The 17,501-nt window shown below is 32.1% G+C and overlaps 1 protein-coding gene and 2 pseudogenes across 1 annotated transcript; all 3 read left to right on the top strand.

Moving 5' to 3' along the window:
- Window positions 1-622: 622 nt before the first annotated feature.
- Window positions 623-2,591, top strand: LOC110696884 (cytochrome P450 83B1-like). The gene is made up of 3 exons (XM_021874216.1): window positions 623-1,262; window positions 1,428-1,746; window positions 1,828-2,591. The coding sequence occupies exons 1-3, from the start codon at window positions 697-699 to the stop codon at window positions 2,440-2,442; spliced, it is 1,500 nt and encodes a 499-aa protein (XP_021729908.1). The 5' UTR covers window positions 623-696; the 3' UTR covers window positions 2,443-2,591.
- Window positions 2,592-4,401: 1,810 nt separating this feature from the next.
- On the top strand, window positions 4,402-7,632 carry LOC110696883 (annotated as a pseudogene).
- A 5,838-nt stretch (window positions 7,633-13,470) lies between these two features.
- Window positions 13,471-17,012, top strand: LOC110696882 (annotated as a pseudogene).
- Window positions 17,013-17,501: the final 489 nt, after the last annotated feature.

Raw genomic sequence — 17,501 nt, 5'->3', positions numbered from 1 at the left:
AAATGAGGGTATAATAGTCTTTACATACTATCCAAAAATAGAAACAGGAACAACATTTTGGATCTCCAAAATAAGAAAACAGGAACTATATATAATATGGGACGGAGGGAGTAGTACTAAAAGTCATACTTCCTCTGTTTTTTTAATTATTGCACCACTTGTCTTTAAAGGAAATTTCACAAATATTGCACCATATTTATTTTAGGAAACAAAATATATGTGTTTACACTGTAAATACCCAATATACCCTTGCTTTTAACACTTGATTATTTAGTTTATGTTTACATCACATGGATAATTTTGTACTTTTACCCTTCTATCTCTTCTTTTTTCCACTACCAAAAAAAATATGCCCAACTTTATATGATGCAATAATAAAAGAACGGAGGAAGTATACTACATGGCGGCGCTATGCCATGCCTATGCTGGTTAATCATCAACTCTCCAATTTGCATATATATACTTCTTTCTAATCAATATGATTACGTTTCTTACTTTGATTCTTTAAAGAAGTTAAAATACAAAATTAGAAGAAGACTATTCTAAAATTTGTGTACCTTTACTTTTAAAGAAAACAAAGATAAACAATTATGATGTACATCTAATATAAATATATAATCCTATTACTCATCTACTAGTATATATAGAGTACATATAGTCATATACAAAGCACACCATAAAACAAAACCATTTAGCATGATACTATTACTCATCTTCCTTGCAACAATCTCTCTTATCTTTCTTCTTCAAAAACGAAGGAAGAATGAACCATTTAATCCTCCTCCTGGACCTAAAAGGCTTCCTATTATCGGAAACTTACACCAGTTTGACCCTTCAAAACCTCACATCTACTTTGCTAAGTTAGCAAAGATTTACGGTCCAATCTTGGCTACACGATTCGGAAGTGCACAAGCTGTGGTGGTTCAATCAGCCAAGACGGCGAAAGAGGTCCTTCATACACAGGATCTTAACTTTTGTTACCGGCCATCAATGATCGCAACAGAAAGACTAAGTTATAAAGGGTTAGACTTAGCTTTTGCCCAAAGTTATGGATACTTTAGAGAAATAAAGAAAATATGTGTTGTACATCTTCTTAGTTCTAAAAGAGTGGAGTCTTTTACTCCGATTCGACAAGAGGAAGTCTTGAGGATGGTAAACAAGATTTCTACTCAAATTTCTTCTGGTTTAGAAACAGTTAACTTGAGTGAGTTGCTAATGAGTTTTGCATGCTCCAATATATGCAGAATTGCTTTTGGCAAGAGGTATGTATTACTGTAATACTAATATTAACAACCTCTTGATTTGAATTTGTCAAAATCTATTAGAATTTAAATCATATTCTCATCAAATTAAGTAGCCCTGCTTGCTTCATTGTGTCATATAAGTAATAATGTTGAACAAAGTAACTTATATCAAATTTATCTCAGGTACGATGAAAATGAAGGGTCCAACAGGAGCAGATTTCAAGACCTTCTAAAGGATGTTCAGGCCATGTTCGCAACCTTCTTCTTTACAGATTATTTTCCTTTCATCGGCTGGCTTGATAAGCTAACCGGACAATCATCGAGGCTTGAGAAGACGTTCAAAGGTTTGGATGTGTTTTATGATGAAATCATTAGTGACCATCTTGACCCAAATCGACCTGAATCTGAGGCAGAGGACTTAATTGATGTTTTATTACACCTTAGAAAAGAGCGTGCTTTTACCTTTGATCTGACTTTAGACCACATCAAAGGAGTTCTTATGGTAATTATGTTCTTGTCTTACAATATTTTTTTGTTGTTGTACAATTTGTAAACTGACTGTTTCTGAAGATGTGTTACACAGAATATGTTCGTAGGAGGCTCAGATACAAACTCAGCAATGGTAGTTTGGGCGATGACAGAACTAATTAAGAGCCCAACTGCGATGAAGAAAGTACAAAAAGAAATTCGGAATTCAGCAAAAAACAAGGATTATATTTCAGCAGATGATCTGCCAAAGCTCGAGTATTTTAAAGCTGTGGTCAAAGAAACATTAAGGCTCCGTCCTCCAGTTCCAATGCTAATAGTCAGGAAAACACTAAAAAAATGCACTATAGAAGGGTACGACATACTACCAAAAACCCTCGTGTTTGTTAATGTATGGACTATCGGAAGAGATCCTGAATATTGGAAGAACCCAGAGATATTTATGCCGGAGAGGTTTATGGGAAGTTCAATTGATTATAAAGGGCAAAATTTCGAGTTTATTCCTTTTGGTGCTGGGAGAAAAATGTGCCCTGGAATGCTTCTTGCTGTTGCAAACTTTGAGCTAGCACTAGCCAACTTATTATTCTCTTTTGACTGGGAATTGCCAGCGGGTATGAAAATTCAAGATATTGACACTGATACACTTCCTGGTTTAACTATGAATAAGAAAAATCCACTTTGCCTTGTGGCAAGGAAATATACTAGTAACTAATTTTTCTATCTTAATGATTTACGTTTGTCTTTTGAGATTTAGAGAATGAATAAGAATGTGGGGTACGTGTGCCTTATCAATAATTTCATTTATACATATGTTCGTGTGTCATAACTTATTAATAATATTCCGAGTTTGATGTCTGATTAGTTTGGGTTTGTGGAGTCTTAGATTATGAGTTACGCATGATACGATGATCATGAATCAATGTTTAATGATTTCTATTCTCTTCCTCTTCTCTCCTTTATACTCCGAATTTTTTAGCTCAACACAATTTACTTGGTGAGTTAATAATACCCTTTACAATTTTTGTTATGCTAAAATCAAGTCCAAAATAGAGATTTAGGTAAATAATCCGCCTCACATTTGGTTAGAGAGTATGCCGGGTGACAAAACTTTTTGGTGCAGCAGCCCACACCGTGTAGCAGGGGTTACCCAAGTTATTTTGTTAAGGGTTACCCGAGTTATTCAGCCAGGGGTTACTCGAGTTACTCGGTCAGGGATTACTTGAGGGGTTCGGATAGGAATTACTCGAGGGGTTCACTCGGCCAAGGTTGAGGGGTTACTCGAGTTACTCGGTCAGGGGTCAAGGGTTTACTTGGTCATGGGTTACTCGAGTTACTCGGTCATGGGTTACTCGAGTTTCTCGGTCAGGGGTACTCGAGTTACTTGGTTAGGAGTTATTTAAGGAAATTGGTCAGTGGTTACTCGAGTAATTCGGTCACATGTTATTTAAGGAGTTCAGTCAGGGGTTACTCGGTCGGGGGTTACTTGAGGGTTCAGTTAGGGGTTACTTGAGGGGTTACTCAGTCAGGGGTTAGTTGAGGGGTTAGTCGGTCAAGGTTTGAGGGGTTATTCGGTCAGGGGTTACTCGAGGGGTTCGGTCATGGATAACTCGAGGGGTTACTCGGTCAGAGTTACTTGAGGGGTTTTTTGGTCAGGGGTTACTCGAGGGGTTCGGTCATGGATTACTCGAGGGGTTACTCGGTTAGAGTTACTTGAGGAGTTACTCAGTCAAGAGTAACTCAGGTAACCCCTGACCGAGTAACTCAGGTAACCCCTGATCGAGAAACTCGAGTAACCCCGGCAACTCGAGTAACCCCTGCCGCACGATATAACATGCTGCATACAAAAAATTATATATTGAATTATGTGAATGTTAGCTATTTTAGTTAGGAAAATGATAAACACATAACCCTAATAAGGGATACATATAAGAAGCTAAAAAAGAAAATACAAGAAATAGGAATAACTAGACATTAATTACATACACGGATCTACACGTGATTTTTTTTTTTTTTTTTGTCAAAATTTCCTAAATCAATACCATGTTAGAAAGCGTATCTAATGCTTATATGTAGGATGGGCTACTTATAGCGATACCCTTTTAGTTATTAAGGATTTGAATAGCTTAACTTGCTAATAAAAGAAATCTAGAGTTGAATTGCGTCTACATCATTACCTTTTATTTTAACCTAAAAGAAATCTAGGATCTACACGTGATTTTTTTTTTTTTTTTTTGAAAGACAAGGGATACAAAATTGTTGCATACTTAATTAGCAACACTTTGAAAACTTCATTAGTTTTTGCATTAGATAGGTAAGGCCCTGTTCACTACACCTTATATTAGCTTAATTGAAATTATTTTTACTAAGCTGAAATTGTTTTTACTGAACTGAAATTATTTTTACAGATTCTCTATTATATTTCCTCTTTAACTTACTACTTCGTAATTTTTACTGAACCAAAATTATTTTTATTGAAATGAAATTGATTTTAGTGAAGTGAACTTATTTTTATTGAAATGAAATTGATTTTAGTGAAGTGAACTTATTTTTATTGAATACTATATTTTTAAGGTGAAATAATACTCCGTGTTCACGATCATATATACCCACACGGAGTACAAGATTAGTTTTGATAAGGTCGTACATCAAGGTATCACGTGGATAAAAAAAATGGCCACTCACTTTTCATGTAACGCAACTCGTAAAAAAAATATTGTGATATGGAGATTGCAGAAGAGAAAATTTTATACTCAATATCGATCATAAACTTCAGTCTATTGTCTATATATAATTAGTATGGTGTTACAACAGCTAACACAAATATACGCATATGAAACTAACCCCACAACAATAAAGTCATGTTGATAATTATATATTTTCTAGCAATTTTATCCCTAGTAGTACTTTTCCTTCTTCCAAATCGCAAAAAAAATGAGCCATTTCATCCTCCCCCGGGGCCTAAAGGGATCCCCTTCATCGGAAACTTACTCCAATTCGACACCTCGAAACCACACGTCTACTTTGCCGAGCTAGCCAAGACCTACGGCCCGATCTTGAGCTTACGATTTGGACGTGTACCTGTTGTTGTGGTGCAATCAGCCAAGTTAGCAAGGGAGGTCTTACACACACAAGACCTTAACTTTTGTAGTAGACCGTCTATGGTTGGAATTCAAAAGCTAAGTTATAATGGATTAGACATTGCTTTTGCCCCTTATAGTGAGTATCAAATAAAAATTAAAAAGATTAGTATAGTTCATCTTCTTAGCTCTAAAAGAGTTGAATCTTTTGCTCCAATTCGTCAAGAAGAAGTATCGAGGATGATCGAAAAAAATTTCATCCCTCTCCGAAGCTTCAGAAATCGTAAATTTGACAGATTTGTTAGCGAACTTCGCAAGGTTGAACGTATGCAGGACTGCATTTGGCAAGAGGTATTACATTAAACTCCCTCATAATTAAGCCTTTTTGTGACCAAACCTTGGAAATCTTGTGCAATTATTTTATGGAAAATTGTTACTCGTAATATTTTGTGTTAAAAACTATAGACTTGTTAGATGTGCTAGCGCGCTTTCTGTGCAGTTGGTCACATCGTGTGACCGCTTGTAACAGAGTATCCCGGCTAACCTCTATAACACTAACAGAGTAGCTCCTATTATACTAACAGAGTAATCTCTTATTATACTTATTGAATAACCCTTAAATAACAAAATAACCCCTACAACACTGACACAGTAATATTCATATTACTACTCCGTAACTTAGTAATTCCTATAATACTAACTAATTAACCCCATAAACACTAACCGAGTAAATAACTGACCACACATTGTAACTATCCACGTTTAAAAATTTACTTTTTACCACTAATTTCTAAAGGTGGAGTTTTGAGAGTATGATTTGAATGTTTGATTGATTTCTATTGTCTATCTAACTTGTTACGTGTAAGTAAGTGTAAGGGGTAACGGTGTAAGATTAGAAAAATGTAGGATTGAACTTGTCTAGAGATAAGCCTTATCCTATTTTTATCCACACAAAAAGAATGAAAGATAGTAAAAGAAAATGGCGGGAACTAAAAGGCAGAATTTAGGCTTGGCAAAAACAGTGATCCATTTATGGTCAAGGAGTCAGACTGAACTAGGCCAATCAACTTTATATGCACCTTTATAAGTACTCACTAAAATTTCCATTATACATTTTAATCTGCATAAAAGTCAACTACTTCGTATATTTATGGGCCTGTGTGACATCCTGAGTCAAGTTATTATATTAGAAAAAAAAAATTTAAATTTCTATTATTATACATAAAATCCATATTCTCCTTTAATTTATTAATTTTTTTCTTAAAAATTATGTAATATGATATGGATCAATAGTTATGTCTCTAATATAAAATTTAAACACATATAAATTAAGGCTTGATACAAAAGAGAGAATGCTACAAGCCTACAACGCTACATGACTCATAAACTAGTTTAGGAACTTTAATTTGTGTCAAAGCTAAATCAAGTAGTAGTTGGTCTAGTACTCTAGTGGTAAAAATTATATCAGTAATCAAGTAAACATAGCCTTAGTTTAAATTTGTATATTTCAATTCAGGTACGAGGATGATAAAAGGTCAAGTAGCAGATTTCACAAGCTAATAAGAGAAGCAGAAGCCATGTTTACCACCTTCTTCTTTAGTGATTATTTTCCTTCTATTATTGGGTGGCTTGATAAGCTAACCGGAAAGTTCTCTAGACTTGAGAAGACATTTAAGGATTTAGATGCATTCTTTGAAGAAATCATTAATGATCATCTTGACCCAAACAAGCCTAAAACCGAGCGAGAAGATATCGTTGATGTTCTACTCCAACTCATGAATGAACGCTCATTTGAGCTCACGTTAGACCACATCAAAGCAGTGTTAATGGTAGTTTCATCTTATACTTATTGTACGTATATTGGCATGAATATCCACCCTCAAATGATGTTTTTGCTTTACAAGTTTCATTAACATTTACAGCTTTAAAGTTGGTAATAAAAACATATAAGAAAAAAAAAAAAACACATAATAGAAAAAGGAGATCCATTACTATAGTTTCTAGTATGAGACTATCATTATGAAGCACAACGGAGTATCTTTTATTTATTTATTTATTTATTTATTTATTTATTTATTGTTATATGCATTCTTATGAAATCACTCTAATGGTGCCAACTCGCTAAACCTTTCTACAGGTCATATTAATAGCAGGAACGGATACAAGTGCAGCCATGGTAATTTGGGCAATGACAGAGCTAATGAAGAGCCCTATTTCTATGAAAAAAGTACAAGAAGAGCTCCGTAATGTCATGCAACACAAAGGATGCATCAACAATAATGACCTCATACGACTTGAATACTTCAAGGCAGTGGTGAAAGAAACATTTAGGCTACAACCAGCAACACCATTGCTAATTGTACATGAAACAATCCGAAAAAGCACCATTGAAGGATATGATATATTACCTAAAACTTTAGTATATGTGAATGCATGGGCTATTGGAAGAGATCCCGAAATTTGGTCAAAACCCGGAAAAATTCATGCCAGAAAGGTTTTTGGGTAGTTCAATAGAGTTCAAAGGATGTGACTTTGAACTAATCCCATTTGGTGCAGGAAGAAGAATATGCCCTGGAATTCATCTTGGTATAGCTAACATGGAATTAGCACTTGCAAATTTGTTGTGCTATTTTGATTGGGAATTGCCTAGTGGTTTTAAGAAGGAAGACATCGACAATGATACATTCCCAGGCATCACCATGCATAAGAAAAATCCATTATGCCTTTTGGCAAAATTTTTTTTATAAAATTTAAATACAAGTTATCATGAAAATTAAATTCTACTAAATATATAAGAAATAATGTAATCATGTGGGATTTTGTTACATTCATCTTATTATGTATTTTATCAATGATTTAAATTTTTATAATCTTTACTTGTATGGAAATGGAGATATATACGTTCTAAGACACGTTTTATAACCCGTAAAAAGTCAAATGGAACAAAAAAATTAGGAACGGATAGTGTATGTCTTATGTAAACCAATCAAATATCAAATGAAGGTCTATTCGGACTATTCTCGTATCCATACATACATGCGGGACAACTTCTCTAAATTCTAAAGGCAAATTTGGTCATAACAGTCAACACCCTAAATAATTATAGTTTAGGTGCAGTCAACACCTTGAACTTTAACTAGTAGCTAGAATACCGCCAACACATACAAAAAATTAATGATAATAGTACGTATAAAAAAAAAAATATACTTGTATTATTAATTACCCTGCTATTCTATCTAATTTAACAGACACCTATATAATATTTTGATATAAGAAACTAAAGCTGGCTTTTACTTACAAGTTACAACATGCTCCGTATTCCATAAAATATGGTTTTTCATCTTCGTTTTACTTTTCACCATTCCATTAATATTGTGACATGGGGATGTGCACAAGATTTTAACTAGTGAAATAAGAAAGAGATAAAATGGAAAATTTACAAACTCCTTTTGATTGGAAAATTTAAAGTAATGAGTTTTAAAAATTAAGGGTATATTAATTGGACATTTACAGTGTAAGAGGAGATATATGTTATTGTATTTGTGAAAATTCTTAAAGAGATTTAAGTGATTAACACTATTGTAAAATACTCTGTAATAGTAGAACTGTTTAAGTACTCTTCAATTGGGGTGGGGCGAAGTTATCAGGTGGGTAGATCCACTAGAGAATGGGCGGAACTAGGGCGGGCTAAGCCATGGTCTGCATGCCCAAGCCCATAATTATGTTTTAAAAACATATATTCTACTTGTATTTCGTTGGGTATTTTGTTGACACATTTAACTTTTAACACTATAATATATTTACAAATATACTTTGATTATGTTTAGTGATTCATATATAGTTATTTATGATAAAATATAGTTCTTCACCAAAAAAAGAAATGATAAAATATAGTTATGTAGAAACTTGTTATAATTATATCTCTATATATTTTCAAAATATCAATTTTATAATTTTACTGATTGATAATAGAAATATTAATTGTCAAATTTGCATATTGGCAAACGTGATATGAAAAATGTGTCCACTAATTAAAAACGAAGGAAATATATAATTTCACTTATCTTACTAAAAGAGGGCTAGCTAGCAAAGTTGGATTTTAATCAAACTATTTTGTTGTTTTATTTGTTGCTTTTTTTTTCCCTAATGTCAATTTTGGCTATAGGGACTGTTTTAGCAGAGTTTAGTGGATCATTATTATTTGACTAGATAGAATTAATACGTAGGACTTTAATAATTGAACTATGAATCATAAGGTTAGCTTTACATCAATTCTTGAATTTATAAGTCAATTTTGGAGTCTGTAGGGAATATTTCGATCAACACTAACTTTGAGCCTCACTGTGATCATGCACTTAAGCATAGTGACGTCCAAAGGGAAAGAAGCTAGAACAAAAGAGTCGCCAACAAGTTTTAGGAACTTGTAATCCGTTCACGGGTGTGAAGGTTACACCCCATTCACGATCACGGAGATCGCTAACTCTATAGCGGGCCGTAACCATGATTTAATATTCGGTGATGATGGTACGAATCCAATCTAAAAAGAGATTGAACTCGCCTTAAATTGACCTCTAATTATTTCTTATGATATACATGTGCGCTTTCCAATCAACATACATACAACAAATTAGCCCTAAACTTGTTTAATCTACGTTGGTTGATTATTAATGCACAAATAAATCTATTATTGGCGATCACTTGAATTAAAAATCATATTAAGCCTAAAACAAATTATTAATTATCTTATTAGGCGTGATTTCAAGTACAAATTCCTTTTAAACTTGCAAGAAAGGGCGTGATCAAGCAATAACAATAAATATTGAATAATCAAGCAACATAATAATTAATAATTGCCACAACAAATCATTATCATAATAATAAAAACAATACCTCCAAAATAATATTAGCAAGATCCTAGGCATGATACTAAATGGATTAATAACAAACCCTAGCATGTCACTAAACAATAAAAATCAAAGATTTAACCTAAACATGATACTAGGAATCAAAATCAACATCCTAACATGATACTAGGAATTATAAAGGCATCCTAACATGATACTAGAAAGTATAAAAGCATCTAAACATGGTAATAGGAATTAAAATAATATTCTAAGCATGATTCTTATATCAAAAGCGAGGAATAAAGATAGTAGATCTACTCACTTTGATGCCTCGTATCTCTTCCTATCAAAACAATACACTTGTTAGTAACTTCAAGAAAGATTAAATCAAACAAACCACATAAATCAAATAAGAATCGAAATATAGATTAGGGACCAAACCCTCAGAATTATCAACCTTAGCTTTCACGTCGAAGGCGAAGGCAACTTCGAGCTTGGCTAGGTATATGTGTTTAGGCTGAGGTTAAGAAAATCAAGAGAGAGAGAAAATGAATAAGCTTTAGCTTCGAGAGAGAGAAGGATGATGATTGTTGGTGATCAAGCTTGTTGATGATTGAAAACGGGGTGAAACGACCTCTAGTTATAGAGAAAAAAACGACTGAAAAGATCAGAAAACGATCCGAATTCCATCCGGAATAAAACAGGTTTCATCGCGTGGCGATGGATCCATCGCGTCGCGATGGGGATATCGCGTCGCGATATTTTCATCGCTGTGCGATGCTATTCAGAAGATAAAGACTCGTACAGAATCCGACTTCCAATAAAATTGGGTTAGTCGAATATTCGTACTTATCCTTATTATCAGATGAAATCTATAAAAAAAACACTCGTTTTATTCGAAATAAAATTCTTAATCATTATCTTTCCAAAACAGGATAATTAGAATCTAAAACAACCTTCTAGAAGATTCTAGAAGATTAAGATAAATCCTAATGGTTTTAGAAATATAATGGACCCTCCACATGATCATTGGGTCCGCATATAAAGCTCGGTTTGGACCATAATTTAGTATTATGGCCATAACTTGCGGTTATAACTTGGATTTGGGCTTATAATATATCGTTGGAAAGCTCTTTTCAAACCCCATCCAATTACACAATTATTGGATCCAGATTATGGGTCAAAATAAACTGGATTGGACGTTTTAGAATGATTTTAGAAATACGAAATGAATCAAAACATTTTAGAAAAGAGATTAGAAAAGGAGAAATTTACGAGACTCTTCAACATTTCACCTTATTCAATAATCAAATATGTGAAAGATACTCATCACTGGGTTTGGTTTTTGGGGAGACACAATCAGGTGTCTACAGAGTCTTAATTACTTCATGTTATGGCCTAATTAACTCACATAAATTATTTACCATGCAAGTCAAATCACATTCAATCTCACCAAAATGATATGCTCAATTTCTTATGGTCAAACTCTAATAATTGTGACTAAATATTTCCATTAATACATTTAATAAATATATAGTTATGTGAGATATTGATGGATTCATTTTTGTCAACTTATATAATATCAATTTTTTTTTTTTTTTGTTAATACATAATTAAATATATTGATGGTCAAAGATACATTTAGAACATCGTGCAAAATAGAAATAAATAATAAATCATATTGGAAGGGAGGGAGATGGAGATGTTTTTCTTTTTTTATGATAATCCTCAAATATATATACAAGTATATTTTTTAAAAATACCAAAAGATAATCAAAAAGACATATCATATACAATATTCATGTTTCAACTAAGAAGCAAATAAAGTTAAGCAAACATACATATGACATTATTGCATATGTATAGCCATTTTAGTCCACTCGCATATTAGTACAAAAAAAATAAAATGGGTGACAAGAGAAAGATTATATCACGAGTACTTTTATTAGGAATTTTTTTCTTAAAAAAAAGCCCTAATCTTTTTTATTTAATTTTATTTTCTTGTATATATATTTACGCATGCATCTGTGTATGTAGAACAAGTTTAATATTTCTTTCATTTTATTTTAAATGCAACACACTTTCTTGATATCCATTTTGTGACATTAAGCAATTGTAAACCGATAAATTAATCAAAATAATTTATACATGCATATAGTATATATTTAACCTTTCTCTAATCTTAATATTCAAATTATTTTAATAAAGTTACTCATTTACCTACTTTAATCAACTCTTATAAAACCGTGCCAAAAAAATATAAGTATTGTATTTTTAAAGATTACTCTGTATAGAGGTAGTATAAGGTGGTTTGATTGGAAGATAATTTTCTTGGAAATGGAATTTCCTAGGAAGTATTAAAATGAGGGTGTGTTTGGTTGGAGGGAAATAAGCTAAACACGGGAAATAGCAATTTCAAGGGAAATACAAATTCCCACAACCCATGGGAAATTACTCACCAACTCCCCCCTTAGTGAGTTGAATTTCCTAAAAAATGCAATTTCATATACTGTCAACCAAACAATTTAGCTTAATTCCTAAAAAAAATCATAAAGGAAATTTTTTTCCATAAAAATATAAATTTCCATGAAAAGTTAATTTCCATATAAACCAAACGAGCACTAAGGATAGGAAATATCTGTGGATCCTCTCATCCAAATAAGTCGTTTTCCAAGCTTAGACCAATATTGCAATTATTGGTTTGACACACATAGAGATAACACAATTTGAGAGTTGAGACAAATTGTCAGATCAAATCAAAAGATCACCAAACCCAAATTTGGAATAAGACATGCTCCCCTAGCTACGCCATAAGAAAACAAAAACAATTATTGATTGTTGTTTGTACAAACGATTGTTAATAACGGATTACTCTCCTCATATTTGTAATGCATGTGCTGAATTGTTGTGGTTGAGAAGATTTTAATTAATTGACCCACATAAATGATACGAAGTACAATTATTTATTTCAATATTTTGTAAAGAAAAAAAGCTATTTACAGCCATTAAAGCTATATATATATATATATATATATATATATATATATATATATATATATATATATATATATATATAACATTAATTACGCTAATATTAAATTGTTAATTCTTAGTTTTAAGGGCTATAACGTATGACCCTATAACACTAACAGAGTAACCCTTATACTAATAGACTAACCTCTTATTATACTTATTGGGTAAATTTTAAATATTCCAAAATCTTTTGATATACTCCTCTAATCCCTGTTACTTAAAATGATTTTAAATTAAATTATTTAGCCTAGACTTTCTTATATTACTGTCATCATCTCTGAAGTGATATGGTTTTATTTTCATAAATTTTTTAACAATAAAAAAGGTTTAACTCCCTAACCTTTATATTATTTGAAAAAAAAAAAAAAATTCTAAAACATGAAATGTCATCCAATAATTAAAAAAAAAAGTAATTCAGTATTAATACATAGTAGTTGTTAAATCTTCTTGAAATACTCTTTACGTATAAATTGTATTTTTGTTTTTTTTTAAGTATCATATACAAATTTTCATTACAGTATCATATACAACTTTTCATATGAATTTTGGTTTGTTATTTACATGTTACGAGTATATATATTGTGAGCATGTTAAAAGAAGATTGTTGTAATATTATTACAATATAGTAGTTGATATATTTCATACTTGTATGTTCTTTATTGAAATTGTACTTAAATTAACATCTATTTTTCTTATAATAATAATAATAATAATAATAATAATAATAATAATAATAATAATAATAATAATAATAATAATAAATCATATCAACTTTATCACAACAATAAATTCCGTAGTTAAAAAAAAAAAAGAAAAAAAAAGAAAGAAAAAGTATCAAAATTAATAACAATATAAATATGTGATCCTAATCGCAAGTTAGGCCTTATACGCTAGCGACATATCAAGTGTTTGTGGAGAGCCATACACTGCTTAAATGCATGTGATAAAATCGCTGATAAGATAGCATCACTCTTAAGACTTCACCGACTACATTAATAACTATAAATCTCCCTACTTTGTTGCAAAATACTAATTAATTACACACATTCATGAATATATAGTTGAAGAATAGCAAGAAAAAGAAAATATGTTACTCTTCCTCTTATTCATTGCATCAATTTCTCTTATTTATCTTCATCTAAAACGCAAAAAAAATGAACAATTTAATCTACCACCCGGACCTAAAGGCCTTCCTATTATTGGAAACCTTCACCAATTTGATCCCATAAACCCTCATCTCTACTTTACCAAGCAAGGAAAAATCTATGGCCCTATCTTTAGTTTTCGAATCGGAAATCGATTGATGGTTGTGATTCAATCAGCTAAGATGGCCAAAGAGGTGTTACAAGTACAAGATAAAAACTTTTGTAACAGACAAGTGTTGGTTGGTGGAAAAAGGCTAACTTACAATGGTTTAGACGTTGTTTTTGCTCCATATGGTGAGTATTACAGAGAAATTAAGAAGATTTTTGTGGTTCATCTACTAAGTTCCAAGAGAGTGCAGTCTTTTGCTCCAATTCGACACGAAGAAGTCTCAAGGATCATTCAAAAGATCTCATCTCTTTCGTCTGAAAACAAAGTTGTCAATTTGAGTGAATTGTTGTTTAATTGTGCATGTTCTACCATATGCAAGATTGCTTTTGGAAAACGGTACGTACTACTCTTGCCCAAGCTCGCTAACAAATTTTATTTATTAGGAGGTGAACGCAATTAACTGCATGATGTTAAATTGTATATCATCTCGAATAGTGTGGATTTTTAGAAATTATAATTGCATTTTTTTTTTATGCATATTAAAAGAAAACATCTAATAAACATAATCCATGGCTTATTGGCTTAAATGCATACATACAAACAAACACTTCAAAAAAAAATGGAATTAATAGTTAAAAAAATAAAGAATTTTTGTCCAAATTAATAAGTCTAGTTGAGTGTATAAGAAATACTACGATATAGATAAGGTGGTAAACTTTTAACTATCAATTTTTGTTGATCATCATTTAAAGATCCCCCCTTTTTTTTTTCTTTAGATTACAAAGCATTTTTCTAATTTGATAACCAAAGTCGGCCAAAAAAAAATTAAAATAAATAAATAAATAAATAAACTTTTTCGAAATTGCTTTAGTCATCAATGAAATATGATAATATTTTTCATTTTAGACAATGTTTTTAGTTCAGCTCAGCTTAACTCAATTTATTATTAATCTACTTCAATACAGTTCAAAAAAACAAGGTCGAAGGCGGCAAGGCCTATTTTTTTTATTGGGTTTTTTCAAATATCATTGTTGCAAAGTTAAAGGAAAAATGATAAAAGTTGCTTATTAGTAGTTCAGATAAAAAATGTGACTCGTACTGTTACTTAGAAATAGAGGAAGTTTATTACGGAGAAATTCTTATGCCTTGCTTCATATACAGTTACGAGGATGATGAAGGGACAAGGAGTAGATTCCATGACCTTTTGAATGAAGCTCAAGCCTTGTTCGCCGGCTTCTTCTTTACGGATTACTTCCCTTACACCGGCTGGCTTGATAAGCTAATTACTGGAAAATATTCAAAACTTGAGAAAACATTCAAGAAATTCGAAGAGTTTTATAAAGAAGTCATTGATGAACATCTTGACCTAAAGAGACCTAAATCTGATAGAGAAGACATGGTTGACATTCTACTCCAACTCAAGAAAGAGCGTCTCTTTTCATTTGAGCTCACTATGGATCACATTAAGGCAATGTTAATGGTAAATATTCTTACATTCACTCATTTATATAATACACATTTATTCAAATAACATTTCTTTGTTTGAAGATTTATAGTAAAACCTTTCAAATTTCACAAGTTTTAAGAAGCCTATATATGACTATAAGAGATACTTAAAAAAATAAAAAAAAAAAATAAGGGATGCTACCATGATGATAGAGGTTAGAGACAACCAGACAAATTGGAACGCTGTGTTGCGACTTTTGAGTTTAAAGTGCAACAAGTATTTGAAGAACGAAGGAAATATAGGCGATGGAGTCATTATTTTGATGGTCTAAACTAAAGCATAGTTCTCCTCAAATTATTAAAAAAAATCAGCAAAAAAAAAAAAAAAAGAAAAAAACAAAATTAAATTGAGTTCGGAAAATATAAGTAAAGCTTAGCTAAGTAAAAATAAGTATATTAGTTAAAATTAATCCGTCTTAGCATGCAATAACCTTTGGAAATAGGGTGAAATGATAATAGGCTCTCCACTTGGGCCTAGTGAAATCTAAAAACTAGGCCAATTTTTATTTTGGTAATCCCATATTGGCCATATACACATAGTAATTTACTTGTACGACGATCACGTACAAGTACAACTACAATTACATTGTCCGGTTAGGTCATAAATGGCAAGAGATCGTAGGAAAAAAAATAATAATTAAGCTTTATGTTGCAAGAAATTAAAAAAATATATATGTATAAAATGACAATCAAGCTTATTCATATTTCAAAATAAATGTGTCTTAGTCAACAATTTAGCTTTTCTCATCATTCTCATGAATTAAATGTTTAAAACATATGTTAGCGAGAACAGAGAATTTAAGTGCTAAATGCTCATAATTTCTCAGATTTTCATATTAGCAGGAGCAGAGTATTTAATTGTTAAATGCTCATAAAATCTCAGGATATCATATTAGCAGGAACAGACACCAGTGCAAACTATGGTAATTTGGGTAATGACTATGTTACTAAAAAATTCCCAACGCAATGAAGAAAGTTCAAAGCGACCTTAGGAATAAAATTCAAAACAAATGTTTTTATCGAAGAAGGTGATCTCTCAAATCTCGAATATTTCAAGGCAGTAGTGAAGGAAACATTCCGACTACACCCAGCAGCTCCATTATTGATTCCACGAAAAACATTGCAAAATTGCACCATCGAAGGATTTGATATTCAATCCAAGACTATATTATATGTCAACTTATGGGCTATTAGTAGAGATCCTAAAATTTGGAAAGACCCTGATGTATTTATGCCAGAGAGGTTTTTGGAATGTTCAATAAATTTCCTAGGGCAAGATTTCGAGCTAATTCCTTTTGGAGCTGGAAGAAGAATATGTCCTGGCCTTCATCTTGGTGTTGCTAGCTTGGATATTATGCTTGCCAATTTACTATACTTTTTTGATTGGGAACTGCCTAGTGGTTTAAGGAGGGACGACATTGACACTGAGGTGCAGCTTGGAGTAACAATGCATAAGAAAAATCCTCTTTGTCTTTTAGCAAATAAATATTATTAAGATGTTTAAATTTCAGATATGTATGGAGTAATGACATCAATACCAAGGCGTTAAAAAAATTGTTACGTATCAATACAATTTGTGAAAATTACACCTTCATAATCCCAACTATTAGCGATTTACTTCTAATAATCCCAACTAAGATTTATTATCTAATATTCCAATTATGGGGTCACTTTGCCTCTAGTAATCACAATAACCGGTAACCAATTGAAAGGGTAATAATTTTTTTTAATTAAAAAAGCCACGTGTCAGCAACTGATTGCTCCAAATTTTTTTTTAAAAAAAAAAACAAAAGAAAAATCAATCCCTGCCACCCCAAACCCCACAATGAAACCCTAGCCCACCCACAAACCTCCCCGGAAAGAAACCGGCCAGCCTCCCCCTTAACCCCTGAAAACGGTTGAACCTACCACCCTTGAGATCACTGTAACCCTTCCCTTCCCCCTTCTCGGTCCCTAACTCCTCCCCTCCCCTCGAAAATTAAAACCCCTTATGACTCCACTCCGACCGTCGAAAACACCCGGCTAAACTTTCCTCCACCCTGAAACCCTAGCAGGGT

This window comes from Chenopodium quinoa, unplaced genomic scaffold (assembly GCF_001683475.1).
Source record: "Chenopodium quinoa cultivar QQ74 unplaced genomic scaffold, ASM168347v1, whole genome shotgun sequence".
In the NCBI taxonomy this organism is placed as follows: domain Eukaryota; kingdom Viridiplantae; phylum Streptophyta; class Magnoliopsida; order Caryophyllales; family Amaranthaceae; genus Chenopodium; species Chenopodium quinoa.
This window is presented reverse-complemented; position numbering and strand designations above follow the sequence as displayed.